The 25,833-nt window shown below is 48.4% G+C and overlaps 1 protein-coding gene across 1 annotated transcript in view; it reads right to left on the bottom strand.

Annotated features, from left to right (window-relative positions):
- LOC104339063 (netrin receptor DCC) overlaps positions 1–25,833 on the bottom strand; it is a 680,511-nt gene that overhangs the window by 419,972 nt on the left and 234,706 nt on the right. Inside the window, exon 2 of the mRNA XM_075411440.1 lies at positions 14,512–14,832. Coding sequence (XP_075267555.1) covers positions 14,512–14,832 — 321 coding nt within the window. The remainder of the gene's footprint in view (positions 1–14,511; positions 14,833–25,833) is intronic.

The following is a 25,833-nucleotide window of genomic DNA, read 5'->3' as shown; positions in this document are numbered from 1 at the left end:
TCAGAGGGAAGAAGTTCTTCCTCATCTTCAGCTGGAGCTTCCTCTGCTCCAGTTTGTGCCCGTTGCCCCTTGTCCTGTCACTGGGCACCACTGGAAAGAGTCTGGCCCCATCCTCCTGACACCCACCCTGCAGATATTTGTAAGCATTTCTAAGGTCCCCTCTCAGCCTTCTCTTCTCCAGCCTAAAAACCAACCAAACCCAGGCTGGTAACCAAAATCTCTCTGCCAAACTTTTGATTTCACTACTTACTCCATACCCTGCGGCAGGATTCTCTCCCTTGATTTTTCTTCCGTAGGATCTGACCAGTAACCACCATCACTAACAACAACAAAGCGACTCAGACATGACACGTTAGAAGTTTGATGCGAGAGGCAACCCCCTTTTTCAAATCCCTGGTTAATTGAGATCTGGCCAAACACCTTGTTTTCCCAATGTATGAAATATTAATTTGTGACTTAAAATCCTGGCTGCCAGGCACCAGCCCAGGTGAGCTTTTAGCACTGAATTACAAACCCATGAAAATGAGAGTTTTATCACGGAAATGCTGACAGACTCTCAGCTACAGCTACGCTAGTGGGAACCACGGTAATAAAAATCCCTGCAGTCACTCCCCTCCTTTTACCAGATTTTATTGCTGTAGAGAAAATTAAGGAACTTAACATCTTGCTCTCCACTAAATTGCTTTTTCTTCCCCAGACTTTTTGGCGTGCCCTCTGTGACAGCACTTACTTGTAAACATCCTCATTTTTGTCTGTGTATTAACACACACGCATTTAGCAGCTCAAATGAGGATTTTTTTTTTTTTCCTCTCTGTAGTGTTTAACTTCTTATCTGCCCATTTTATTCTGAATCTTATTCAAATCAAAGCAGGGCTATTACACAAGGCACAAAAGTTCAATTTGAGTAAAATCTGGGCAGGATTTTCTTTTTTTTTGCATGAAAACAGCAGCATAATAAATGCTAATCATTATAATCTTTTCAAAGGGAAAGCTTTTCAAGAGCATTTTTGCATTCACGAATACAAAACACGCTTCCCATTTACATCCTAAAGGTTCGCGCGGAATCCGAGATTGGAGCTGGAGGACGCCTATCTGTCAGCCCTTCAATCCCCTGTCAGCGCTGGCTTGTATCATCTGCTGGTAAATATGGATATCAGAAGGTTTAAGAATTCTACATTTTCGCTTGTAAACCCGGAATCAGCCTCCATCAATCACGGCACGCAGAGAACTTCCGAAGCCTGCTTTTTTGCGGCGCGTCAAGTCCCAAACCAGCACGTACGTCCGCGACGGGTCCCGGCTGGGGTAGAGCGACCTGACCCCTTCTCATTAAACTGCTCGGACGATGTCTTTTATGGAACTTGGAGATCAGCTTGGCTAATTTAAAGCTCTCTCCCCCGTGGTGACGCGGTGGCATCACCGCCGACCCGCTTCTCATTTGCCCAACGGAGGTTACCCAAGAAAAATGAGAGGGTTGTAAACAGCTTCTCTCATCTTATTAAACATCACTTCAGAAACGTGCATGGATTTCGAGGAAGCAAGGTCAAGGAACCATCACAAGGGTTAAACTGGGAACAAGAGAGCAGGCAACATGGCCACAAGATTGGCCCAAGTCAGAAAATTAAATTAACCTAACGAAATCCCTAAAAATAACTACATCTTCATTACTTCTATTAGGGACAAAAGAAAAATCAAGACATAGGGGAAGATCTATCGAAAAAAAAATAAAAAGACACCAAGCAGCAGCTGCCCAGAAAGCCTGGCCACTTCTGCATCGTCCCCCTTCCCCACCTCCACCTGATGGTCTTGGCTCAGTGTTTCACCTTCACTCCTCGCGAGCGACCGCGGCAGTTCTGCCAGCACGGACGGCAGCGTAAGGCGAACACATCACAGGGAGACACATTTCCAAATCTGCTGCATTTGTGTTCATCCTCAAACGCGCTGCATGCTCATCCAAAACCGAGATCAGAGGAGGACCACAGGCAAAACAGCACTGAGACATTTGAAGAATATGCTTACTCAGAACTTGGTCAGCTAAACTCCGGCGAGCCAGGCAAAACCGCTCTGCGGGACGCACTTCAGCAAACGCCATGGTACCGACGGTTACGCTGACACCACAAAATGTACTTTAGTACCTAAAATGATACTGCTGGGCATATCCCAAAGCTTTTCTGTGCTGGCTGGCCAGCTCTCCACAACTTTATGCTATTGAGATAACCAAAATTCGCAGAACCATCCGCTTTTCCAAGCACGCGAGGAAACAGCCGACAAGCACCCATGTGCTCTACAATCACTTTTGTTAAAAATGTGCAAAACCAGATCCCATCTGAAGTTCTTGCAACACACACCAGCCAAAAGCGCCAGTCTGCAGCATCACAGGAGGGATTGCCAGGGAGATTCTTCAGGAGAAGGGGTGCAACGGGTTACAGAATCACAGAATGGTCAGGGTTGGGAGGAACCTCTGGGGGTCACCCAGTCCAACCCCCTGCCCAAGCAGGGTCACCCACAGCAGGCTGCACAGCACCGCGTCCAGGTGGGGCTGGAATATCTCCAGAGAAGGAGACTCCACAGCCTCCCTGGGCAGCCTGGGCCAGGGCTCCAGCACCCTCAGAGGGAAGAAGTTCTTCCTCATCTTCAGCTGGAGCTTCCTCTGCTTCAGTTTGTGCCCATTGCCCCTTGTCCTGTCGCTGGGCACCACTGGAAAGAGTCTGGCCCCGTCCTCCTGACACCCACCCTGCAGATATTTAGAGGCATTTCTAAGGTCCCCTCTCAGCCTTCTCTTCTCCAGGCTGAACAAGCCCAGCTCCCTCAGCCTCTCCTCGTAGGAGAGATGCTCCAGTCCCCTCCTCATCCTCGTAGCCCTCCACTGGACTCTCTCCAGTAGCTCCTCAATCTTTCTTCAACTGGGGAGCCCTCTCTACCAAAACAGGTCCGAAACTCCAACCTCCTATTTCATTTCCCAATCAACACGGCTACTTCTTCCCCTGACGACGCTGTAACAAGAAGGATCATCCCACCGGTGCCCAAGCGCGTGCTGCTTGAAGCACAGCAGGCAGTTTCCAGCTCTGGAGCCCAGTACAGGCAAGCGATGAGGACGCAGGCGTTCAGCGCGCCAGCTCCTACAAATCTCACTCCTTGGCATTTAATTCTCCCCGTTCACTGTAAATGACACTTTGGATCCAATTCATCATTATAAACGCTGTTCCGAGAGCCAGGTCCCTAATGTTCGGGATACGCAGGGTGAGAAATTTAAGTCTAGGTTCACTGTGAACTCCAGATATTATTCTGAACTGCCCCAAACTACATGACACCGAACATCAAATTATACTGCACTGCTCGCCGTTAAGAAAATCACACGTTTCAGCAAATGTAGCCAGAGCATTTCGGAAAAAATAGCTCTTTGTTCTTCTATAATCTTCTAAGATAAATACATCTATAAAATTCTTCACTTTTAATGGCTTTACACCGCAGGCTTCGTTGAGGAAAGAAGTCCTGATATTTTATTCTACGTTAGACAAGCGTGCAAGATGTTGGCATCTTAACCCTTGCAAGCAATAACTGCACTACACATTGCCTGGAACAACCATTCCAAGAGCCTCCCCACAACACATCTTGTTAAAGCACACGCCAATATTCTTCACTTCTTTCCTGCTACTTCGTGCCCCGAGACGCTAACGACACCGCTGTCAGATAAACGTGTCTGATCTGGACAACCAAGCAAGCAACAAGCACAGCAAGAGATATGGGAAGATGATGTGTACAGCCATTAAATCAGGTTTAGTCCGGTAAAAGTAAAAGTAAGGATGAGTCTGAGCAAAACATTCAACAAATTTTTAACGTATGTTAGATTGTAATTCAAGAAATGATGATGATCCCTCTGTTCCTCATGGTCAGAAATAAAAGGATTAGATCAGATTCAAGAAAGATGAGGAGCTACTGGAGAGAGTCCAGCGGAGGGCTACGAGGATGAGGAGGGGACTGGAGCATCTCTCCTACGAGGAGAGGCTGAGGGAGCTGGGCTTGTTCAGCCTGGAGAAGAGAAGGCCGAGAGGGGACCTAATAAATGCCTACAAATATCTGCAGGGTGGGTGTCAGGAGGATGGGGCCAGACTCTTTCCAGTGGTGCCCAGCGACAGGACAAGGGGCAATGGGCACAAACTGAAGCAGAGGAAGCTCCAGCTGAACATGAGGAAGAACTTCTTCCCTCTGAGGGTGACGGAGCCCTGGCCCAGGCTGCCCAGGGAGGCTGTGGAGTCTCCTTCTCTGGAGATATTCAAGACCCACCTGGACACGGTCCTGTGCAGCCTGCTGTGGGTGACCCTGCTTGGGCAGGGGGTTGGGCTGGGTGACCCACAGAGGTCCCTTCCAACCCCTGCCCTTCTGTGATGCTGTGAAGGCTGGAGGCATGAACTGGTCCCAGCTCCATGACCCCACTCGCACCCAGCAGTGGCACAGCCTGCCCTGCCAGCCGGGAACAGGAGACCGGCCTCAGGCAGGGCATCTGGTCACAGCAGGAAAAGAAAACGCTCCTAAATGAAAACCACCATGAACAGATGGAACTGGAAGCTGATGCTGGCAGGAACTAGATGCAGGTAGGTCCGTCCTCCTTCACTCAAATGACCGCCACTGGGAGAGGGACGGAGGAAGAGGAAGAGGAGACATAAAAAAGCAACAAAGGGTAAAAAGGTTTTCAGCAAGGCTCAGAAAAGTCATAGGGCCTAAGAAGGTGAGAATCAAAGGCTCTTCTCATTAGAATTACTGCCTCAGTTATCACCTGTCCAGCCAGAGGAGCCCCAGCAACACGATCACCTTGACAGGTGCTTTTACATCACGAAAAAAATCCAAAAAAGCTCATTTATACCTCCAAAAGAAATTAAAAGTCAAGCATTTCTTTCCAGGCTTAGACCATCAGACCCCAAGAGCACCTTTGTCCTGCACGACAGGGGACAAATTGATGACACCAAGAAAACTGAGGATTCATCTCCAGAAAAACCATCCCGATGGACTGATCCCCACAGGAGACCACAGGAGTCCTACCCCTTTGGGCTTGTAAAACCGGAGGAGAGAGATGATCAGGGAACACGGGGTGGGAACAACCCTCTCCTGGAAGGTCAACTGGGCAGCTGATCCACGGGGCGATCGCCATCTCCAGGGCTATGATCTATTACACCCCATTATTTTATTTCACTGAACTGCATGCCCTCGCCAACCGATGCTGCTCCTTTTTTAATCCAATCTCCTCGAGCTCAGTCTAAGTAAATCTCTGTCAGGCACTAAAAAACGAAAGCAAAACCTTTCTCCTAAATGAAATTTGCTAATTAAAGCCACGTTTCTACGCAGCACAAGGACAGGCAGAGCAGGGAACTGCAGGGGCATGCATTCCCGCTGAGCGTTTCTCAACAGCCCGCTACTGGAAGGGGTGTTGGGAAATGCTCAGAGCATTTCTCAATGTGCTCAAAACAGCACAAAAAAAAACACCTTTGGTGCCACTCCACACCCGAATCGAAGGAGTGTTGTACGGAAAGGCAGGTCTCAAACACTATTACTGTGCAACGCTGCTTTCCTACAGGTTGATAAACTCGGGAAACTGAAAATGATAGAAGAATCACAGAATGGTAGGGGTTGGAAGGGACCTCTGTGGGTCATCCAGTCCAACCCCCTGCCCAAGCAGGGTCACCCAGAGCAGGCTGCACAGCACCGCGTCCAGGCGGGTCTGGAATATCTCCAGAGAAGGAGACTCCACAGCCTCCCTGGGCAGCCTGGGCCAGGGCTCCGGCACCCTCAGAGGGAAGAAGTTCTTCCTCATCTTCAGCTGGAGCTTCCTCTGCTTCAGTTTGTGCCCGTTGCCCCTTGTCCTGTCGCTGGGCACCACTGAGAAGAGTCTGGCCCCGTCCTCCTGACCCCCACCCTGCAGATATTTAGAAGCATTTATTAGGTCCCCTAACTTGCGGCCGTTCACGCGGATGAACAGACAGCTATTTATTTCTGTGTTAAGTACAGAGTTAATTATTCCTCCTCCTGACAGAAAGCGTACCCAAGAGCAACGCAGATGGATACACATCAAGAGATGTACGACTGGAGAGGTCCTCGGGTGCCTGCTGCTCCCCAGTCACTCGCTACGGGAATTTCAAAGTCAACAACAAAAATAAAATTAACAGCTGATGAAAGCCTTTCTGCTCGTTATTGCGTTGGTGTTCAGGTACTCAGACATTAGGTGGAATATCAGCCAAGGCACATACGTATTCAGACACAGCCTACTTCTCCACTCGTTACTGTAAAACCAGTGGAAGGCTGTGGTGGAGCTACTCCCAGTTCACACCGGTGGGGATCAGGTCGGTCTGCTGAAATGGAAAGGTACAGCGTTCAGCTGATTTTCTGTGGAAAAACCACAAGAAACGGGAAACAAAGGAAAAGTAGGGAGGATATAGAGAGTTGGAATAGAGAAATGAGTGAAAGCCAGAACCGTGTGTTAATTGAACACTGTGGGAGCTGTCAGAGACGAGCTTCTATCTGCCCTTCGCTCCGAGGCACCCCCAAGCCGCCGGACTCTCAATTATTAGAAGTAAAGCCTCTTCGAATGCGCTATTTCTAGCAAAATAAAACACCTGTTTAACTAATTTGAGTGTTTTCATTATCTTTAGATATAAGTGGCATATTTAAAGGGAAGGTTAAAAAAATATCCGATTAGTTGTAGTGTATCTAGATTATATTGTACAGATATAATAAAAAAAAAAGCACTCAGCCTTCTTCTCTTCTAGCCTTTTGGGCCCCCTTTCCGTCTCATTCCTCACCCAACAGGCTATGATAACTGGCTCCAAGTAATCCAGAGCCTCTTTACTCCTTCTGCCCATTCACAATTTGCTATTTTCAGTAACAGGGCAGAAGATGGCTGCCCTGTTTCTCCTGGCACTGGAAGTCAGTCGAGGCGTATCATGCAGAGCTGCTTCTTCTACCCAAAACCACTCGGCACCCAGCGATAACCGTGACAACCAAGAGCAGCCAGTCACCAAAAGGAGCCGGTTACTTCTTCCCAAATTTTCCCTGGAGTGGATATTCAAGCTCAAAGCGTTCCAATATTCAATGGTCTACTAAGGATTGAAGCAACGCAGGCAGGAGCATCTCGCCTTCTTCCCTAAGTTGAGGTTACTCCCAACGAAGCAGAAGCACCACCTACAGCTCTTGGGTCCTGCAGCGGGAGACCCCACCGCAGCTCCCCAGGGAAAAGCAGAGCAGCTCCGTGCACGAGGCTCCTCGAGCAGCCACCTCAGCTCCACGAGACCAAAGCTGGGACAGACACACAGAGGAATTATGGATGTAAAGCCAAGCCCGCTGCACACCAGCAGCCACACGGAACAGAAACCCTTCCCAGAGCTTTTCAGCTTATACAGCGAAAGCAATAACCATGAACAAGGTTGAAAATGGCCATTTAAAGAAAAATAAATAAATGTGATGACCTCAAAAGGCTAACTACCTCACTAGATATTGACTGGATGTTTTATTTGGATTTTCTTTGGTTCCTTAGGTCCCTGCACTCCCATTTACATCAGGGAAAGCAGCTGCAACTTCTGCACAAGACAGCGGAATAAACCGGGACCAAAACAGAGCGGCACGTAAAGAGTCAACTATTTACCTGATTTCCTGATAATTCCTTTCACATCTCAGCTGTGGTTTTAAATACAAATGTGCTAATGAGCTTTAACAGCATGACAGCACTTATGCTTGTGCACGAGTGGTGCGTGTGGACCCTATAAATACAGCAAAGGAACATGAAGCAGCGACAGCACGGAGCAAGCGCTCAGGAATCGCCCGTTCCATTAAGCAACAAACTATTAAGCACTACAGGTCATGGACGGATGTAAAAAGCTGTCCCACAGGCATATATTCTTATGGCATGCAGCAAAAAGAAAAGAAAAAAATGTAATTCAGCTATCTAGTTCTTAAATCCTGAGCTTAACCAGCTCCTGGTAGAGTCCTAAGTGATGCTCTGCGCACCATCACACACTGCACGCGCTGTCTGTACGTGGATAAAATGCAAACAGAAAAAGGCGTATCAGAGAAATAAAGATCTGTTGGCCAAGAGTTCATAAACGTCCAGCTACTCTGCTGAATTCACCGGCAAGGGGTGCTACTTGTAATCGAAGTTTTCCAGCTATAACACCCCTTCTACAGAGTTACTAACATGTGCTTTATTTTTTCTTTTGCCACTTATCAAGAAAATCATACTTTCAAGTTCCAAAATTAGGCTGGGAGGGAAGTGGAGTTTGTTTTCCTTTTCTTCACTACTTTTATTATGATTTATGAATTCACATTAAATAGTCTAGAATCTCCTGTGATGAGGAATCAAAAAAGGTAGGAATAAAAAAAAGAAATGAAGTCAGAATCCGCTGATTTTAGTTGTTAAAAATTAAGTTATACCCTCCAAACAATTAATTTCTGAACGTAATTTTCTTCCTTCTTTAGAAAGAAAGTGACCAGCTTGCTAGGGAACCAGAAAGTTCCCTAGAACCAGGGAATAAGAAATATGGAACACTTTAGACCACGTCTTCTTTACTCCAATATAGTATTTCCTAAATTTTCGTATAGCAGGTTTCCTGTGTTTACACCATAGTTTCTTAAAAGCCATTCCTCCTCATGCCACTCTAAATTCGAGTCATTTTCATCCTTAGTTCATTGAAATCCAAAAATACTGGTAAGGCAACAGTATCTAATATTACATTTCATCATTTCTCAGCCATCCTGCATGCACTTGAACAGATCTTTTAGAATTATCAGTGGATTTATAATATTCTGAAAAGAACCAGGAAAACAATTAAGCTGTAAAAGTCAGTGGGGATTCAAATTTCTTCACACCCCCAAGATTTTAACCTCAGGTTCAACAGCTGTCCTAGCAACTCGCCTGCTGCTGCTTGAAGCCTGGCAGTGCTGCTACAGCAACACAGCCTAAGGTGCAACCACCACAAACACAGGGCTGCAATTTTGAAGTCCAGTTACCTTGCCTCTCGGGAAGCTGCTGGTGTTCTGCCCAGACAGGTACACAGCAGAGATTTGATTCTCGACAGCACCATTATAACACACCTTGGATTTTCTTTATTTTTCTCATACTGATGAAGCAACCTGACGTAACACCGTGGCATGAGCGGCAGTCTCACGTTCAAAGCCGAGGGACATGATGGTCTCAAACACCATCTAAAAATATCACAGAATCCTTAAGGTTGGAAAACACCTCCAAGATCATCAAGTCCAACCATCAACCCAACACCACCATGCCTGCTAAACCATGTCCCCAAGTGCCACATCTACACGGTTTTTGAACCCCTCCAGGGATGGAGACTCCACCACTGCCCTGGGCAGCCTGGTCCACTGCCTGACCACTCTTTCTTTCAAGACATTTTTCCTAATATTGTGGTTGACAAGTTGACCATGGGCCAGCAGTGTGCCCTGGCTGCCAAGAAACCCAACGAGATCCTGGGGTGCATTAAGCAGAGTGTGGCCAGCAGGTTGAGAGAGGTTCTCCCCCTCTACTCAGCCCTAGTGAGGCCCCATCTGGAGTGCTGTGTCCAGTGCTGGGCTCCCCACTTCAAGAAAGATGAGGAGCTACTGGAGAGAGTCCAGCGGAGGGCTACGAGGATGGTGAGGGGACTGGAGCATCTCTCCTACGAGGAGAGGCTGAGGGAGCTGGGCTTGTTCAGCCTGGAGAAGAGAAGGCTGAGAGGGGACCTTAGAAATGTCTACAAATATCTGCAGGGTGGGTGTCAGGAGGACGGGGCCAGACTCTTTCCAGTGGTGCCCAGTGACAGGACAAGGGGCAACGGGCACAAACTGAAGCAGAGGAAGCTCCAGCTGAACAAGAGGAAGAACTTCTTCCCTCTGAGGGTGACGGAGCCCTGGCCCAGGCTGCCCAGGGAGGCTGTGGAGTCTCCTTCTCTGGAGATATTCCAGCCCCGCCTGGACGCACTCCTGTGCAGCCTGCTCTGGGTGACCCTGCTTGGGCAGGGGGTTGGACTGGGTGACCCTGCTTCAGCAGGAGGGTTGGACTGGGTGACCCACAGAGGTCCCTTCCAACCCCGACCATTCTGTGGTTTTGTGATTATCCGTTGTTTTGTTTGGGTTTTGGGGGTGTTTTTTAACAAGAAAAAAGCTGTTACAAATCAATTTCTAGTTATAAATCATCACAACCACGCACAAAAAAAATTCCTATCTCATCCCCCCCGAGAGCTGTTCTTCACCAAGAGGCTGGATGCTGAAGTACAGGAATTTCCCTATAAAGCAACCTTGGACTCCACTTTTTATCCTCCTGCGAAAGACCTATGTTTCAGAGTAAAAGTAAAGCCAGAACCTTTGAAGGACTGATGCTACAACAGTCTATAAATAGAGACAGAAGACAGGGTAGCGTGGTTTCTACCCAAAATCCTATCAATTACTAGAAACATCAATAAGTAGTCTATTAAACTTGGAGTTTTAACAAGATGCTGGAGAAGGAAGCAGCTCTGGGTTTCTCTCCAGCGCTCTCATTTCCATTTCAGCCAGGAACACTTCTACAGCTGGAGCACGTCGGGGCCGTAAGGACCCTCGAGAAGTTCTTCCAAACGGTGTATTTTCCTCGTACGCGGCAAGCTTCGTGCATAAAATTCCTGACTGATTAAAAACAGTTTTCATTTGCTATGTTTTCTTTATTGAAAGCAGTGAAAGAATAAGGGAAAGGGCTTTAAAAGGGCAATATACTTTCAGTACCCCCGAGCAGTCTGTTCCGCGCGGAGCTGCCTGCTACCTTTTAGCGGTGACTGCTTTATTGACTGCTAATGCTACGAAATGCGTGGTGAAATCACGTTCAGAGCATTTACAGCGAGAAAGATATACACCCCTTATGCACTACCAGTGGTTTGGCAATTTTAACCTCCAAAGACGTAAATGGTGATGTATTCCATGTTGCCAAACAGCACAGTAAGTACTTAAAACACTGTGAACAGACCTAGAGTTTAAAAGTGACGTTACCCAAGATGAGACTGTAATTCAGTGGATGAATCTCTTCCTGCCTGAAATATAAAAGCTCATGATCCTTCCTTTAAGATCTTGCAAGAATGAAATCTCCGAGAAATGGGAGAAATGAGGATATGTACCCTTGACACGATCACAACCTTCCACTCCCCGGGACGGTGCAATCGCACGTGCCAGCATCAGGCTGTCCAGAATAAGTCTGAAGAGGAGGAAGAACTTCTTCCCTCTGAGGGTGACGGAGCCCTGGCCCAGGCTGCCCAGGGAGGCTGTGGAGTCTCCTTCTCTGGAGATATTCCAGAACCACCTGGACGCGGTGCTGTGCAGCCTGCTCTGGGTGACCCTGCTTGGGCAGGGGGTTGGGCTGGGTGACCCACAGAGGTCCCTGCCAACCCCGACCATTCTGTGATTCTGCAAAGTCTTCTTAGCAGCAACACGTTGTACACCACACAACAGATCAGAAAGAGTTAGAATATTAAATATAGCTTCACCCTATCCCAATCCTTATCTCTGTAAAAGGCAGCTTTTTTGAACATCGGAGGTTTATTTGCTTTGCCAAGCAATGATTAACACAACACGCTGGAGTGCGAGACCTTCATTTCTCCTCTTGCCCTCTTTGCCTTACTCTGTCGTGTTTCCATCTGCCAGTGCCTTAAGTCAATGATGTTCTGCCAACATTGCGCAGTCACTCCCTTAAAAAAAATAAAAACACAAAAATTCTGCTCACTCAGGAACACATGTCCTTCAGAGAGCAAAATACCATTTTTGCTCAAAGAGCTCGTTGCCAATTTTAAATGCCTTATATTCCACCTTAGAATATTCACCGATTTCACACAACCAGAATTAAAAAATACAAAGCGGAATCACCAAGGTCAGAAGGCCCCTACAGTGACCGTCCAAGGCCAGCGTCCCACAGCAAGCAGCAGCAGCCACCAGCAGGTCATGGCGGGTTGTGTCCAACCAGGTCTTGAAGTCCGAGGCCAGCGTCCCACAGCAAGTAGCGGAGCTACCAGCAGGTCGTGGTGGGTTGTGTCCAACCACGTCTTGAAGTCCAAGGCCAGTGCCCCACAGCAAGCAGTGGCAGCTACCAGCAGGTCGTGGCGGGTTGTGTCCAACCACGTCTTGAAGTCTGAGGCCAGCATCCCGCAGCAAGCAGCGGCAGCTACCAGCAGGTAGTGGCAGGTCATATCCAACCAGGTTTTGAAGTCCAAGGCCAGAGCCCCACAGCAAGCAGCGGAGCTACCAGCAGGTTGCGGTGCGTTGTATCCAACCAGGTCTTGAACATCACCGAGCTGGAGACTCCACAGCATGCCTGGGCAACCACTTTCCCTGTGTGATCACGTTTGTAGGAAAAAATACTTCTGCTTAAACAAATATCCAGTACTACAATTCATGCACATCGCCTCTTCTCCTTCTCGGTGTCTTTCCAATCAAGAAATCTTTATCAGTTCTTCCAGTTTCAGCGAAATTTTTCGTGAGCAGAGGAAGGCCCTCCACCTCCAACTTCCCACCACCGCTGCAGGGATAGGAGATCAGAGCCTAACACGCACAGCACAGCCCTTCCCACGAAAAGCTCAAAATTACAGAGCTGGGCACAGCACGACGGGGAATACTCACATATGTGCACTCACTCACAAAGAATAATTGGAGTGATTTTATTAGTTAGTGGTTGCCAACAACCAAGATCAAGGCCAAATAACAACTTGAACTGGCAAAAAGCCCTACTTGGCAAAGCACAGCTCTGCAGGTTCGCTCCGAGGGTGACTTGCTAACAGAACGACCAATTTCTTTCCATCTGTGGGGCTCTCTCCATCACTTTGGGCAGGAATCATAGCCCAGCAGGTACATACGCTGCTGAGGACAGGTGGCTCAATGACCAGCGATTCAGACAGAAAAGTGGTGGGGAGGAGGCAGATTAGGAAAGAGCCAAGACTCTTATTGCCTTTTTTAATCGGTTATCATAAGAAAGCATGCCTTTTCTAGCTAGTAGAGGAGAGCTCAGAAGGCAGAAGTGAAGTTTAGATTAGATATAAGGAAGAAATTCTTCACCATGAGGGTGGTGAGGCCCTGGCCCAGGTTGCCCAAAGAAGCTGTGGCTGCCCCCTCCCTGGCAGTGTTCAAGGCCAGGTTGGACGGAGCTCTCACCACCCTGGGCTGGTGGAAGAGGTCCCTGCCCATAGCAGTGGGGTTGGGAAAAGGTGATCTATAAGTTCCCTTCCAACCCAAACCATTCATTTAGCCAGACTCTGTTCAGTGGTGCCCAGCGACAGGACAAGGGGCAACGGGCACAAACTGAAGCAGAGGAAGCTCCAGCTGAACAGGAGGAAGAACTTCTTCCCTCTGAGGGTGACGGAGCCCTGGCCCAGGCTGCCCAGGGAGGTTGTGGAGTCTCCTTCTCTGGAGATATTCCAGCCCCACCTGGACACGGTGCTGTGCAGCCTGCTCTGGGTGACCCTGCTTCGGCAGGGGGTTGGACTGGGTGACCCACAGAGGTCCCTTCCAACCCCGAACATTCTGTGATTCTCCACATTGCCAACACGCCTGAACAAACTCATCACTCACCTGTGCACTAAAGGCCAGAAGCGGCAATCTTCTCCCGAGCATAAAAGAGTATTTTATCCTCTCTTCCCAAGGTTACTAAGTTACTCTCAAGCTGCTCAACCCATGTCAGGTCAAGAATATTCTTCACCAGGTCTAAGTCAGAGCAATCAGCAACACACAGTAGCTCCATCCACACCAAGAGCAGAAACAATAAGCATCCCCTTTGAATTGGCAGAATTCTTAAATAACGATCGTAATCAAAATTATTTGCAACTCCAACGTGTTCTATTTGGTATTAGTTACTAAGTAGCTCTCAACTGAAGCATTTCCAACCATTTTTACCCCCAGTAATAAGAAGATTTAGGACTTACAACATCCTTCTACAGATCAACTAAGCAGCAAAATGAACCCTTCAAAGCTCCAGGTACCCATCTTTTACAAATCTATTTGTTACATCCACGAAGCCATGTGTCTTCTCAGATACATCGGTAACCAACTTTTGTTCCTTCTGCCATATACCTGCACCAGCCCTCCAAAGAAAACACAAAGAGGCTGCCAATTCCAGCAAGCTGCATCAGTTCGTCTACGAAAGTTCCTAAAAACCATAAAAATTTGTACATTCAGTGCCCTACAGAAGTTTCGCGTGTTTGGGGACCTTCATTTCTTCCAAAAAGCAGTTAATTTCCAACTTCAGAGGTTTCATTTATTTTGCAGACAATAAAGATGCAGCAAATAACTCACAGCAATGAAGAGGCGATGAGACATATTTAAACACCACTAATACCTTATCAGAAATAAATTGCTGTTGCAGAAGTGTCATACCCAGCTTTGCTTCTTTTGAAGAAGGAAAGAAGAAAACCCACGGCACTCAAAGGGCTTTTATGTAAATTTTTGCCTCTTTTTTTTTTTAAAAAAAAAAAAAGGCACCTTCTCACCAATAGTGTTTGCAGCAATCCAAAAAGAAAAAACGTTTCTGCCTACCTGCTACCATGACCTTGGCTGTCCGACTGATGATAGCTCCAACACCTTCTAGAGATGCTTCGCACTGGTAGAGCCCTTCATCCGGCTTGTGGTGCCTGGAGTGGACTATGTTTTGTATCAAGAGCGAGCCGTTGGCCAACTGCTGCCTCCTTTCATCGACCGCCAGGTTTAAGAAGACCGCATCTTTCTTCCATTTAATAACTGGGGCTCCTTGATCCGATTCGGCTACGCAGTTCAACAACACGTTGCTTCCGCGCATGGTGACAGCATCCGAAGGCTCGGTCAAGAACCTCAGCGATGTGAAAGTCTTAATCCGTGAACCTGGAACAGCAAAACCATAAGAAGCACAGAGTAAATATTGGTTATGTGTTTCTACCCACAGAGGTCCCTGCCAACCCCTGCCATGCTGGGATTCTGGGCTGTGTGAAAGCATAAACAACTACTTGGCATTTTCTTTATGGAAATCCATTTTATTGTTAAGTACTTGGGTTGGACTAGATGACCTACAGAGGTCCCTTCCAACCCCGAACATTCTGTGATTCTGTGATTAAGTGAAACAGCCAGGTAGCAGAATTTCCTTCAAAGTGCATAAATGAAAAAGTTACGGCTTCAAAAAATTAATCAAGTTGAGCAAAGGAGAAAGCAAGAGTTGGAAGCCTCAACTGCGGAGCATTTCAGGCACGATGACAACAGCACCACAAGACCTCCGAATAAAACTCATTGTCCAGTAACATCAAGAACAGTCAAATCCCAATTTGCTTGTCATCTGTCTTCACGCTCCGATTCCAGTTACTGCAGGAAGCATCTCAGAATCGGGCCCAAACGCTCTACGCTGGAACACAGCACTTTTGCTATACACCACAAAAACCACATAATAGTATAAAGATCTATTGACAACGCGTGAAAGAGTAGTTATTTTGAAACCATGTGTTGCTTCCCCTTCTCCCAAAGGCAACTGTGCTCCGCCTGTAAATCACAGCTTCTCGTTGGGCAACTTATTTATGGCACCGACGCTTACAGCACAGTTAACCCAGCTGTTTATGACAGCATGTTAATGATTTTATGGGGCTATTATCACAAGTAAATAATCCATTTCTGCAGAAGAAACGGGGTTATGACAGCTTCCAGTGCAGCAAATGTAGAAGTTAGAGAAGTTAAACAAAGATGAACTTTCTTCTCGCGCAATTACCCTTCCAGTTCAGCTGCAATTTCAGCCATTCAGACCCTTTGCAAAAGGCGTATTTAACCCCAATTGCTGCACTGCAAAGCACCTAACAGCTTGAATAACCTGGAGAGCTTTGAGAACACGAGGAAAATTCAAATCTTCCTGCAAGTGTTATTCCTGGAGATAGAAGTAATGATGACTTCTTCAAAATGAAAGAAAACGACTGCGTGTTTTCACAAGAGGTTACCTGGAAGGATAAGAATCTAATGGTCACCTTTTTGTAAAATGTGCTGAAGGAGAAAAGTAGGAAAGAATTTAAAAATCCCATGAGTATGCATTTGCATATTTGACCTATTAGCTCAGTTTGGGAAGGCCAGCTGCAGGGTTACACCTCAACGCAGGGCAGTCCGGAGAGCTCTCCCAACCACATCATCTTCTTGCGCCCTTGGCTTCCACAGCATCACAGAATGGTCGGGGTTGGAAGGGACCTCTGTGGGTCACCCAGTCCAACCCTCCTGCCGAAGCAGGGTCACCCACAGCAGGCTGCACAGGACCTGTCCTGTCTCTGGGCACCACTGGAAAGAGTTTGGCCCCATCCTCCTGACACCCACCCTGCAGATATTTATAAGCATTTCTAAGGTCCCCTCTCAGCCTTCTCTTCTGCAGGCTGAACAAGCCCAGCTCCCTCAGCCTCTCCTCATAGGGGAGATGCTCCAGTCCCCTCACCATCCTCGCAGCCCTCCGCTGGACTCTCTCCAGTAGCTCCTCATCTTTCTTGAAGTGGGGAGCCCAGCACTGGACACTGGACTCCAGATGGGGCCTCACTAGGGCAGTGTAGAGGGGAAGGAGAACCTCCCTCGTCCTGCTGGCCACACTCCTCCTAATGCACCCCAGAATGCCATTGGCCTTCCACAAAATTTTTCTCCCGAATTTCTACTTCAAGCAGCAAACACTAAACCTGATTCCTCTAGACCAGGCTGTAAGAAACAATTCACCACATCTAAGACATCAACTTATTTCAACACCAAAAAACTCAAGTAACTCCACGATACAACCCAGGATAAACAAACTCAGCCTTCCTCGAATTAAGGGAGAAACAAATCCCAGACTCAGACCAGCCCACACAACGCTCCATTCTACACGCATAAAACTAAGGACTGTCACCAGAAGAAACAAGACATCTACGTATCGAATGCAGAAAAGTTTTAAACGTGACTTACAATGAGAAACCAAGTTCTGCTAGCACAGTTTAGGAAAAGCAGGTTGAACACGCTCTAACCCGGCCGACAAATATCAGCTGCCGTAGAGGACAAGCGGTCTTAAGATAGAGCCCAGTTTCTAGAAGACTGCTTCAACACCGTTTGTCTCAAAAAAACACATTACTGGGGGAGGCCTTTTCAGGGGGAACTTAATTTCTCCATGAATATTTCTGTATTCATTTTATATTCACTAAGGATAGTGCACACTTCTGTGTGTACAGATATACACAGCCCTTGAAACGCAACTGAGCCTATGAAAGGATTCCCAAGACAGTGTAGAAAATACAGATCAGTGCCATTTCTCCAACAACTTTTTTCAATGCCACGTTTATTTGAGGCCTAAGTCAGACATCAAGAGCATTTCCCTGGATCCTTTTTCTCCTACATAGTAGCTATCTGGTTTAAAAATGCCTGGATTTCAGCACTTGCTCAAGCCTAAGCCAACCACCACCCAAGCCACAGCTACACGCTCAAGCCTAAGCCAACCACCACCCAAGCCACTGCTACCCCAGGGTAAGCCAGCTGAGGACATGCGGCACAACAGCCCATACGTAGGCTGCTCCTATAGATCCTTTGGGTCCCTACTGCCTAAAAACCCCTTGCTCTGAGAACGAGACCATAATGAAGCAGAGCTCCAGCTTATGGAGGTCTTTCCTCCCAAGGCTTGCTCCTTCTGTACTCTCCAAAAGCAGGAGTGCTATCTCCAGAACGCTTGGTGCCTCCAACCCGACGTGGTGGAAACCCAAGGCAAAAGACCACATAGCTGCAACCAAGAAGGCAGGAGCAGCCTTTCCATCTCCAGTCCCGAGTATCAGGCTTGCAAAGCCGAGCCCAGCCAGGCAGTCATCTCTCCAGCTACCGTACTGCACAGCCTTCTAGGAGCTGGGAACATCAAGACAAGGAAAGAGTTCTTCTAGTCCTTGGGCAGCTTCTTGGCCATTGTGCATGACAGTAAGCATCTCATATCTGAAATGGCTGCACACAAGCAGAGTAGAAAACTCATTTTTAAACTGAGATGCTACACCTACAATTTCATCCTTACCGCAACAGCTCAACTGAAACAGAAGGCAAGGAGGGAAAAGGCGGCAACCAGGTAAGACAACGAAGAGATGAAGAGCTCTTCCAAAACTTGTTGTAGAACACGCTCATGTTTTCTGTTTCCAAGTTTTGGTCTCAGTAGGACGGGGGCTCTCCCATTACCTGGCATCTTCACTAATGCCCTTAATTTTTCACCTGCAGTCCCTCAAAGCTCCAAGACAGCCACCAGCTAAGGAAAGGTTATGGTCATTAACAGCCACCAAGTTGTGGACAACACACTTGCTCGCATCTACGCTCAGACCCGGGCTGATGATCCCCAGCATGGCTGGCAGAAACCAACCGACACCCATAGGGGTTAACGCTTTCTTCTATCACCTGCGTCATGGCCAGGACACCCCCGCATCTGTCCCAGGTCACCATGCCTTCCCTGGGACTGGCTTCCAGGCTCCTCACCTCTCCGAGGCTTTAAAAATCAGAACAAGAGACAGAACTGCTGTTACAGCTGGTTTCTCTGTTGCAATAAATACATTCACTTTTCACATGCATGTTCACAGCTGTCATTTGAGGTCCAGCACCCTCATATTTGGAAAAAAATATTACAAAAAAAAAAAAAAAAACCAAACCACAAGCTTCCAGGAAATTAGGAGTCCTGCAAACCAGAGGCTACCAAAACCAACGTGTCCAGGGCACCTCAGTGCTTCCTCTTCCCTCCGACTACAGCACGCTCAGATTTATGAGATCTATGGCTTCACTACCAACTCGAAGAGAAGCGTTGCGAAGATTAAATACCTCCTACGCCAAGCTACCACGTCAGCTATTCCGAGCACATCCGTGCCATCAAACAAGCCTCTAGCACTGCTTGGAGATCTGAAGCTCCGAGGTCAAGGAGAGCGCCCTTGGCAAGAGCCCATGCGTCCTTTAGCCAAATAAAGGAGGGAAAAAACCACCTTGAAGCTAAAAGACCCCATCCTTGGTCCCTTGCTGCTTTAGCAACCGAGACATTACCCTACGTGATGACCTGCTTTGTGATACAGGAATAAAACTAATGGGCTTCTCACCCTGACAGGTAACATCAGAGTAACTTCAAGGTTATCACTCTCCGGGCCCCAGACAAAATTAACATTTAAAAGATGATCTCTGATGTTCTTTTTAATCAGTCCCTCGCTTTGAATCCTCCACTTTCTGTGCCGGCTTTGTGAAATGTAATATTCTAGGGTGGGTGGGTGGGTGGGGTTTCCCCCCCCCCCTTCATGTTCTGCATCAGTTGCTTCCATTATAGAGAGGGAAGAGATGTCACAGCGGCAAAAGCATTTGACCGGGCCACCCCTGGAGCTTTCTTCTTTTTCAAATAAACATTAAGAAATCAGACTTTTGCACACAGACCACTGGAAATCTGTGAATACAGAAATACCCCCCAGTAATCGGAATTTGGGAGCGGAGCACTGTAACCGAACTAAGTCTACTGCCACAAAGTGTATTTATGGACACTCCGAGCATACATTTTCTCAGAAGATTTTTCTTTATCCCTTCATCCACAGAGCCTGCGTGAATTAGCTTAATGGCCAGGCTAATAGGTGTTTATGTACATGCTTAGGTAATGCAGAATATACAGCAAAACTTGATAGTTTTACCTGTTTGCATAAAACGCACTAATACGAAGCTTCATGTATATTAAAAAGAGAACTCTTGTTGTAATGTTTTTATTATAAGTCATGATGTGCCTTCTGGGGTGCTGAATATTTCATTTCAGCTCTGTGAAATTATGAAAATCTAGCTTCATGCCTGCATTTGACCCTCAGAGGTGGAAATAATTCCTGCTCTGAGAAGCGTACAACGCAACGCACAAGCGTGCGGTACGTGGAAACCCTGTTCATTTTTTGTATAAAAATGAACACATACTTTTTATCAGGACCAGATCCTGATGCTCCAAATCACTGAAGCTCTCAAGTGGTGCTATCACAGGATTTGGACTGGACTAAAAGTGCCTGTAACAACAACTCCATCATAACTCCTCTATATTCAACGACTTGTAAGGAACACATGGCAACTGGCTGTCTGATTTTTAAAGCTTTAGTTTCATGAAAATAAGGCATTTAGGTGATTTACCCCTAAGGGTAGTGCCTCACACTACGGTACCCCACCGCTTATATCCGGAGAGCTCAACACATCAGATCCCAAGTACTTTCCCTGGGTGCGACTGATGAGCAACGTCTAGAAAGAAGGGTTTACCAGGGGCAAGTCTGAGACTACTGAGCAGATCCATCATCATCTGACCCACGCTCAAGCCACCCCTCTAGTGCTAAACCACACTCACATTATAAAGTAAGGGAACCCCATATCCAACCAAACCAGCTGAGTTTCACGTGTCGTTCTCGCTAAAGAAACAAGGGACAACCCCTACCCAACAGATGGGATTGCCACATCACCTTACACACTCGGTGCTAAGACGCGGTCAGCCTGCGGACATCAAACAAACGCTGATGGGATGAGAGATGAGAGCACACACACACACGCAGACGCTCCTTTCCGCTACCTCTCTGACTACCAAGGTCTCGAAAAGCACTATTTATTGATTGGACCCCATATGACTCCTCTCCCACTAAAGATGTTTGGGATAGCCCACTAATCTGGAGAGCAGCTCTACAGCTGACCTAAGCTGATCTCTGACCACGGCACTCCTCAATCCCTGCCTGGAAAGTTGGGCAGAGAGGAACCTGATGAGGTTCAATAAGGGCAAAAGCAGGGTCCTGCACCTGGGGAGGAACAACCCCAGGCACCAGTACAGGCTGGGGTGGACCTGCTGGAGAGCAGCTCTGTGGAGAGGGACTGGGAGTGCTGGGGGACGACAGGGTGACCATGAGCCAGCAGCGTGCCCTGGCTGCCAAGAAGGCCAATGGGATCCTGGGGTGCATTAGGAGGAGTGTGGGCAGCAGGGCGAGGGAGGTTCTCCTTCCCCTCTACTCTGCCCTGGTGAGGTCCCATCTGCAGTGCTGTGTCCAGTGCTGGGCTCCCCAGTTCAAGAAAGATGAGGAGCTACTGGAGAGAGTCTAGCGAAGGGCTACGAGGATGGTGAGGGGACTGGAGCATCTCTCCTACGAGGAGAGGCTGAGGGAGCTGGGCTTGTTCAGCCTGGAGAAGGCTGAGAGGGGACCTTAGAAATGCCTCTAAATATCTGCAGGGTGGGGGTCAGGAGGACGGGGCCAGACTCTGTTCAGTGGTGCACAGCGACAGGACAAGGGGTAACAGGCACAAACGGAAGCAGAGGAAGCTCCAGCTGAACATGAGGAAGAACTTCTTCCCTCTGAGGGTGACGGAGCCCTGGCGCAGGCTGCCCACGGAGGCTGTGGAGTCTCCTTCTCTGGAGATATTCAAGACCTGTGCAGCCTGCTCTGGGTGACCCTATTTTGGCAGGGGGTTGGACTGGGTGACCCACAGAGCTCCCTTCCAACCCCGAACATTCTGTGATTAGTCAGATTCCTCATAACTGAGTCATCAAACACAAGGAAGAGGGCAAGCACACGACTATTTGGAGGACAATGACCAAGAAGGGCAAAAAAAAGAGACCAAGTCTTCCGGCAGCTGCCTACCATCACCCTGGTCTGGGCAGAAATGCCACATTGACTAGACTGTGTAAAACGATTTGAACAAGTACCTACACACATCCACAGTTTGCTTGCTTTGCCCATGGGCTCGGTGAAACTCAGTCTGCGGCAGCCTCTGGAAGAGACAGAGCCCATGTCCTCTGAGCAGAGACCATCTGGCCTCAGGTGAAGGCAGGCTTGCCATAAAAATTTTTACAAGTGATTCTCACTGCCTAATTTCACAGAATCACAGAATGTTCAGGGTTGGAAGGGACCTCTGTGGGTCACCCAGTCCAACCCCCTGCCGAAGCAGGGTCACCCACAGCAGGCTGCACAGCACCACGTCCAGGCGGGGCTTGAATATCTCCAGAGAAGGAGACTCCACAGCCTCCCTGGGCAGCCTGGGCCAGGGCTCCATCACCCTCAGAGGGAAGAAGTTCTTCCTCATCTTCAGCTGGAACTTCCTCTGCTTCAGTTTGTGCCCATTGCCCCTTGTCCTGTCGCTGGGCACCACTGGAAAGAGTCTGGCCCCGTCCTCCTGACACCCACCCTGCAGATATTTGTAAGCATTTCTAAGGTCCCCTCTCAGCCTTCTCTTCTCCAGGCTGAACAAGCCCAGCTCCCTCAGCCGTTTAGTCTGATGAGCTCAGCGAAGTTAGACTGATGAACAAAACCAAGGCTCCCCAACCAAGCCCTGCAGTACACATTGCTGCTTCTCCCAGCTTCGAAATTCATAGAAGTTAAAAGTTTCTGGGAAAAAGTTCAGCAGATCCAGTTACCCCTGGAATGAAATGGGACAATCGTCGCGCTTGCACGGCACAGAGGAGGTACGACACAACGGGATTTGGCTACATTAAAAAAATATGAGATCTGGTCAGCGCAGTGGGATAGAGCATCTCTTCTGCTCCAGAGCCTTCCGCAGCTCCAGGCAGCGGCCGCCGCAGACCTCGCTGCCCGAGGGAAACCCAGACAGCGCCTGGGGTGTTCGTACAGCGCAGGAGGTGCTGAACTGGATTTTCCTTTTGAGCATCCAGAGAAGACTGCGGAACGGTTATAACTGCGCTGACTTGGCAGTGCTGGCTTTTTTTCCCCCTACGCGCTTGTGCTTTTGTTTCAAGTCTTTTAATTACATTATTTCCCATTATGTGCTGGATTTCCTCAGTTTTTCTCAGTATTGCACTTGACAACTTGGACACATGAGAAAGAGATAGAGCACTGGATCTACAGGCAGCAGCACAGCATCGGTGGTACTTTCCATACTTCCCATATATTAGGTTTTATATAGTTTTCAAGATTAAAGAAATATGAAAGCGTAGCCAAACAAGCAAATTCCTGGAGAATAACAATGTCGTTAAGTGTCTGAAAGCAGTATTACCAACCAGGACGTTATCCTAATTCCGAACAATCCCCGTAAGCTTTCAGACCACGCTCAGCAGTAGAATCCAGCAGAGCAGCCGCCGTGCTAAGTTCATTTCCCCAAGGTACACAGAATCACAGACTGGCAGGGGTTGGCAGGGACCTCTGTGGGTCACCCAGCCCAACCCCCTGCCCAAGCAGGGTCACCCAGAGCAGGCTGCACAGCACCACGTCCAGGCAGGTCTGGAATATCTCCAGAGAAGGAGACTCCACAGCCTCCCTGGGCAGCCTGGGCCAGGGCTCCGTCACCCTCAGAGGGAAGAAGTTCTTCCTCATCTTCAGCTGGAGCTTCCTCTGCTTCAGTTTGTGCCAGTTGCCCCTTGTCCTGTCACTGGGCACCACTGGAAAGAGTCTGGCCCCATCCCCCTGACACCCACCCTGCAGATATTTGTAGGCATTTCTAAGGTCCCCTCTGAGCCTTCTCTTCTCCAGGCTGAACAAGCCCAGCTCCCTCAGCCTCTCCTCGTAGGGGAGATGCTCCAGTCCTCTCCTCATCCTCGTAGCCCTCCGCTGGACTCTCTCCAGTAGCTCCTCATCTTTCTTGAACTGGGGAGCCCAGCACTGGACACAGGACTCCAGATGGGGCCTCACCAGGGCAGTGTAGAGGGGAAGGAGAACCTCCCTCGACCTGCTGCCCACACTCCTCCTAATGCACTCCAGGATGCCATTGGCCTTCTTGGCAGCCAGGGCACACTGCTGGCTCATGGTCAACCTGTCGTCCCCCAGGACACCCAGGTCCCTCTCCACAGAGCTGCTCTCCAGCAGGTCCGCCCCAGCCTGTACTGATGCATGGGGTTGTTCCTCCCCAGGTGCAGGACCCTGCATTTGCCCTTGTTGAACCTCAACAGGTTCCTCTCTGCCCAACTTTCCAGCCCATCCAGGTCACGTCAAGACAGCAGTGCATCGGCCGTCTCAATGTTCTGCCCCGCAGGCGCTTTCACTTTCTGGCAGTGAAAGCAGTTACTCTCACAGCTGTTAAATGCCTACCCGAGACACACCAGAGCTCAGGTTTGCCTTGAGGAGTCAGCCGAGCGTGGCCCTACAGAACCAGGCTGAGAAGTCAAGTCCATCCTGACAGCTACTGTCCATCAAAAGCTGTCTACCAATCCCCTCTCACATCTCGGAGACCTACAGCACAACCTTCTCATCTGGCCAGTTATGAAAAAGCTGTTCCTACACGGAACCTTCGGAGCTCCAGCCCATAGATGTGCTTTGCAACCCAGACCAGCAGAAGACGATGCAGAAGAGACATCCAAGAGGTGCCCGGCTACAGATAGGGGACTCAACGAAGCAGAGCAAAGGCAGGAAGGGAATTTTGAGCGGGTAACTGTAGGGGCAAAAAATAAACTAAAATAAAATCACCAAAATTATTAGATTAGATCACCTAGATTTAAAAAATAATGCCTGGGGAAGGGATGGGGGGATTATGGCAGAGCCGTAAGGAACACCAAGCATGGGAAGGACGAGGAAATCCCCAGGGCAGCAGTGAAGGAACAGTCAAGCAGCAGCGAGAAAGAAAGAAAAGAAAAACACATCCATCCAGCACTGAATCCAAGCCAAGAAGAGAAGGGTTAAAAAGGGGACAGTCGAGTGGAATAGCAACAAGAAAAGGCCGGCAGATCCGGCCAGACGCAGGTTTTTACCAGTCATCGTGGAAAAAGTCAGACTGCAAGAGAAAAGACACGAGCCAACAGCACAGACTTCTGTGCTTAGATGAAAGGGCAAAGGAGGACAAGAGCCTGAGAGGGCAAGGATGTGGAAACGTATGTAAAGGAGAAAGAAGGCAGGTGAGAGAAAGAATAAAGAGGAGGATGGAAAGATAATGAAGAGCGAGAGATGCCGCGTTGAAACATCAAAAGAACGCACCGGTTGCTGAAAAAGGAAATCCCTTGCATGACCTCTACGTTGGCAGAAGGAGCAAAAAAAAATTTGATTTTTTTTTTTTTTTGAGATGGTGATACATTTAGGAAAAAAAAAAAAAAAGAGCAGAGGAAGAAGCAAGAGTGAAGGGGGTGGAAAAAAAAAAACAACAGATTCCACGAAGGAGAACTCCGTGCTCAATTTCAGAGCATCTTAGCCGAGCAGAGCCTATAGCAGGAACAGCGCTGCTCAAACGCGCGCCGCGGCGCTCGGAACGGAGCCGCTTCTCGGCAAGACAAAACATTTAGACAGGGGGTTTTTTTGTTTTCCTATTTGTTCATTCCTTAAAAGCATTCCTCCCTCCTTGCAGGCCATTTAGTAAGGCAATAAATTAATTTGTACTTTGGAGTGAACTCTCTAATCCTTTTTGTTCTCCCCCCCTCTCCATCACATGCATATGACTGCATTTGCATGTGTTAGCATAACGAGGCATTAATTACGCAGCATTTTGGACAGGACAAGCACACAGCTTCAATCAATCTCAGTAACTGGTGAAAACCAGGAAGGTGAAAACCACCAGCCCAGCTTATCGGGACAACGTAACAGACACCGACGCACCAACAGCGCCCGTCGCGGGGGCGATGTAACCCCAGCACCCGCAACCCAAAACCACTCGGAAAACGACAAAGAAAGTAATAAATCCCCACGATGTTAATGATACACAGACAAATCGTCCCCTCCTGGTTCTGCGAGAAACCAGAGCTGTGTTTGCACCGAAGGACGAGCGGGACTGCTCTGGCACACCCGACCCGGGGGGGGTGGGTTATCTCCTTCCACATATTGGGCGACCCAGGGCCCCCCAGCCACCAAGACCCCACACGAGCATCTCCTCACACGTAGCCACCACCCACACACGTGCATAAAGCAAAGCAGCACCCAAGGTGGGGCAGCAGGAGGTCGGCTGTGCCCTCCTCCTATTTAAATAAAGATATTGTACGCACAG

Source organism: Opisthocomus hoazin, chromosome Z, assembly GCF_030867145.1.
Source record: "Opisthocomus hoazin isolate bOpiHoa1 chromosome Z, bOpiHoa1.hap1, whole genome shotgun sequence".
NCBI classification, from domain to species: domain Eukaryota; kingdom Metazoa; phylum Chordata; class Aves; order Opisthocomiformes; family Opisthocomidae; genus Opisthocomus; species Opisthocomus hoazin.
Note: the sequence above shows the minus strand (reverse complement) of the source record. Positions and strands in the feature narration are given on the sequence as shown.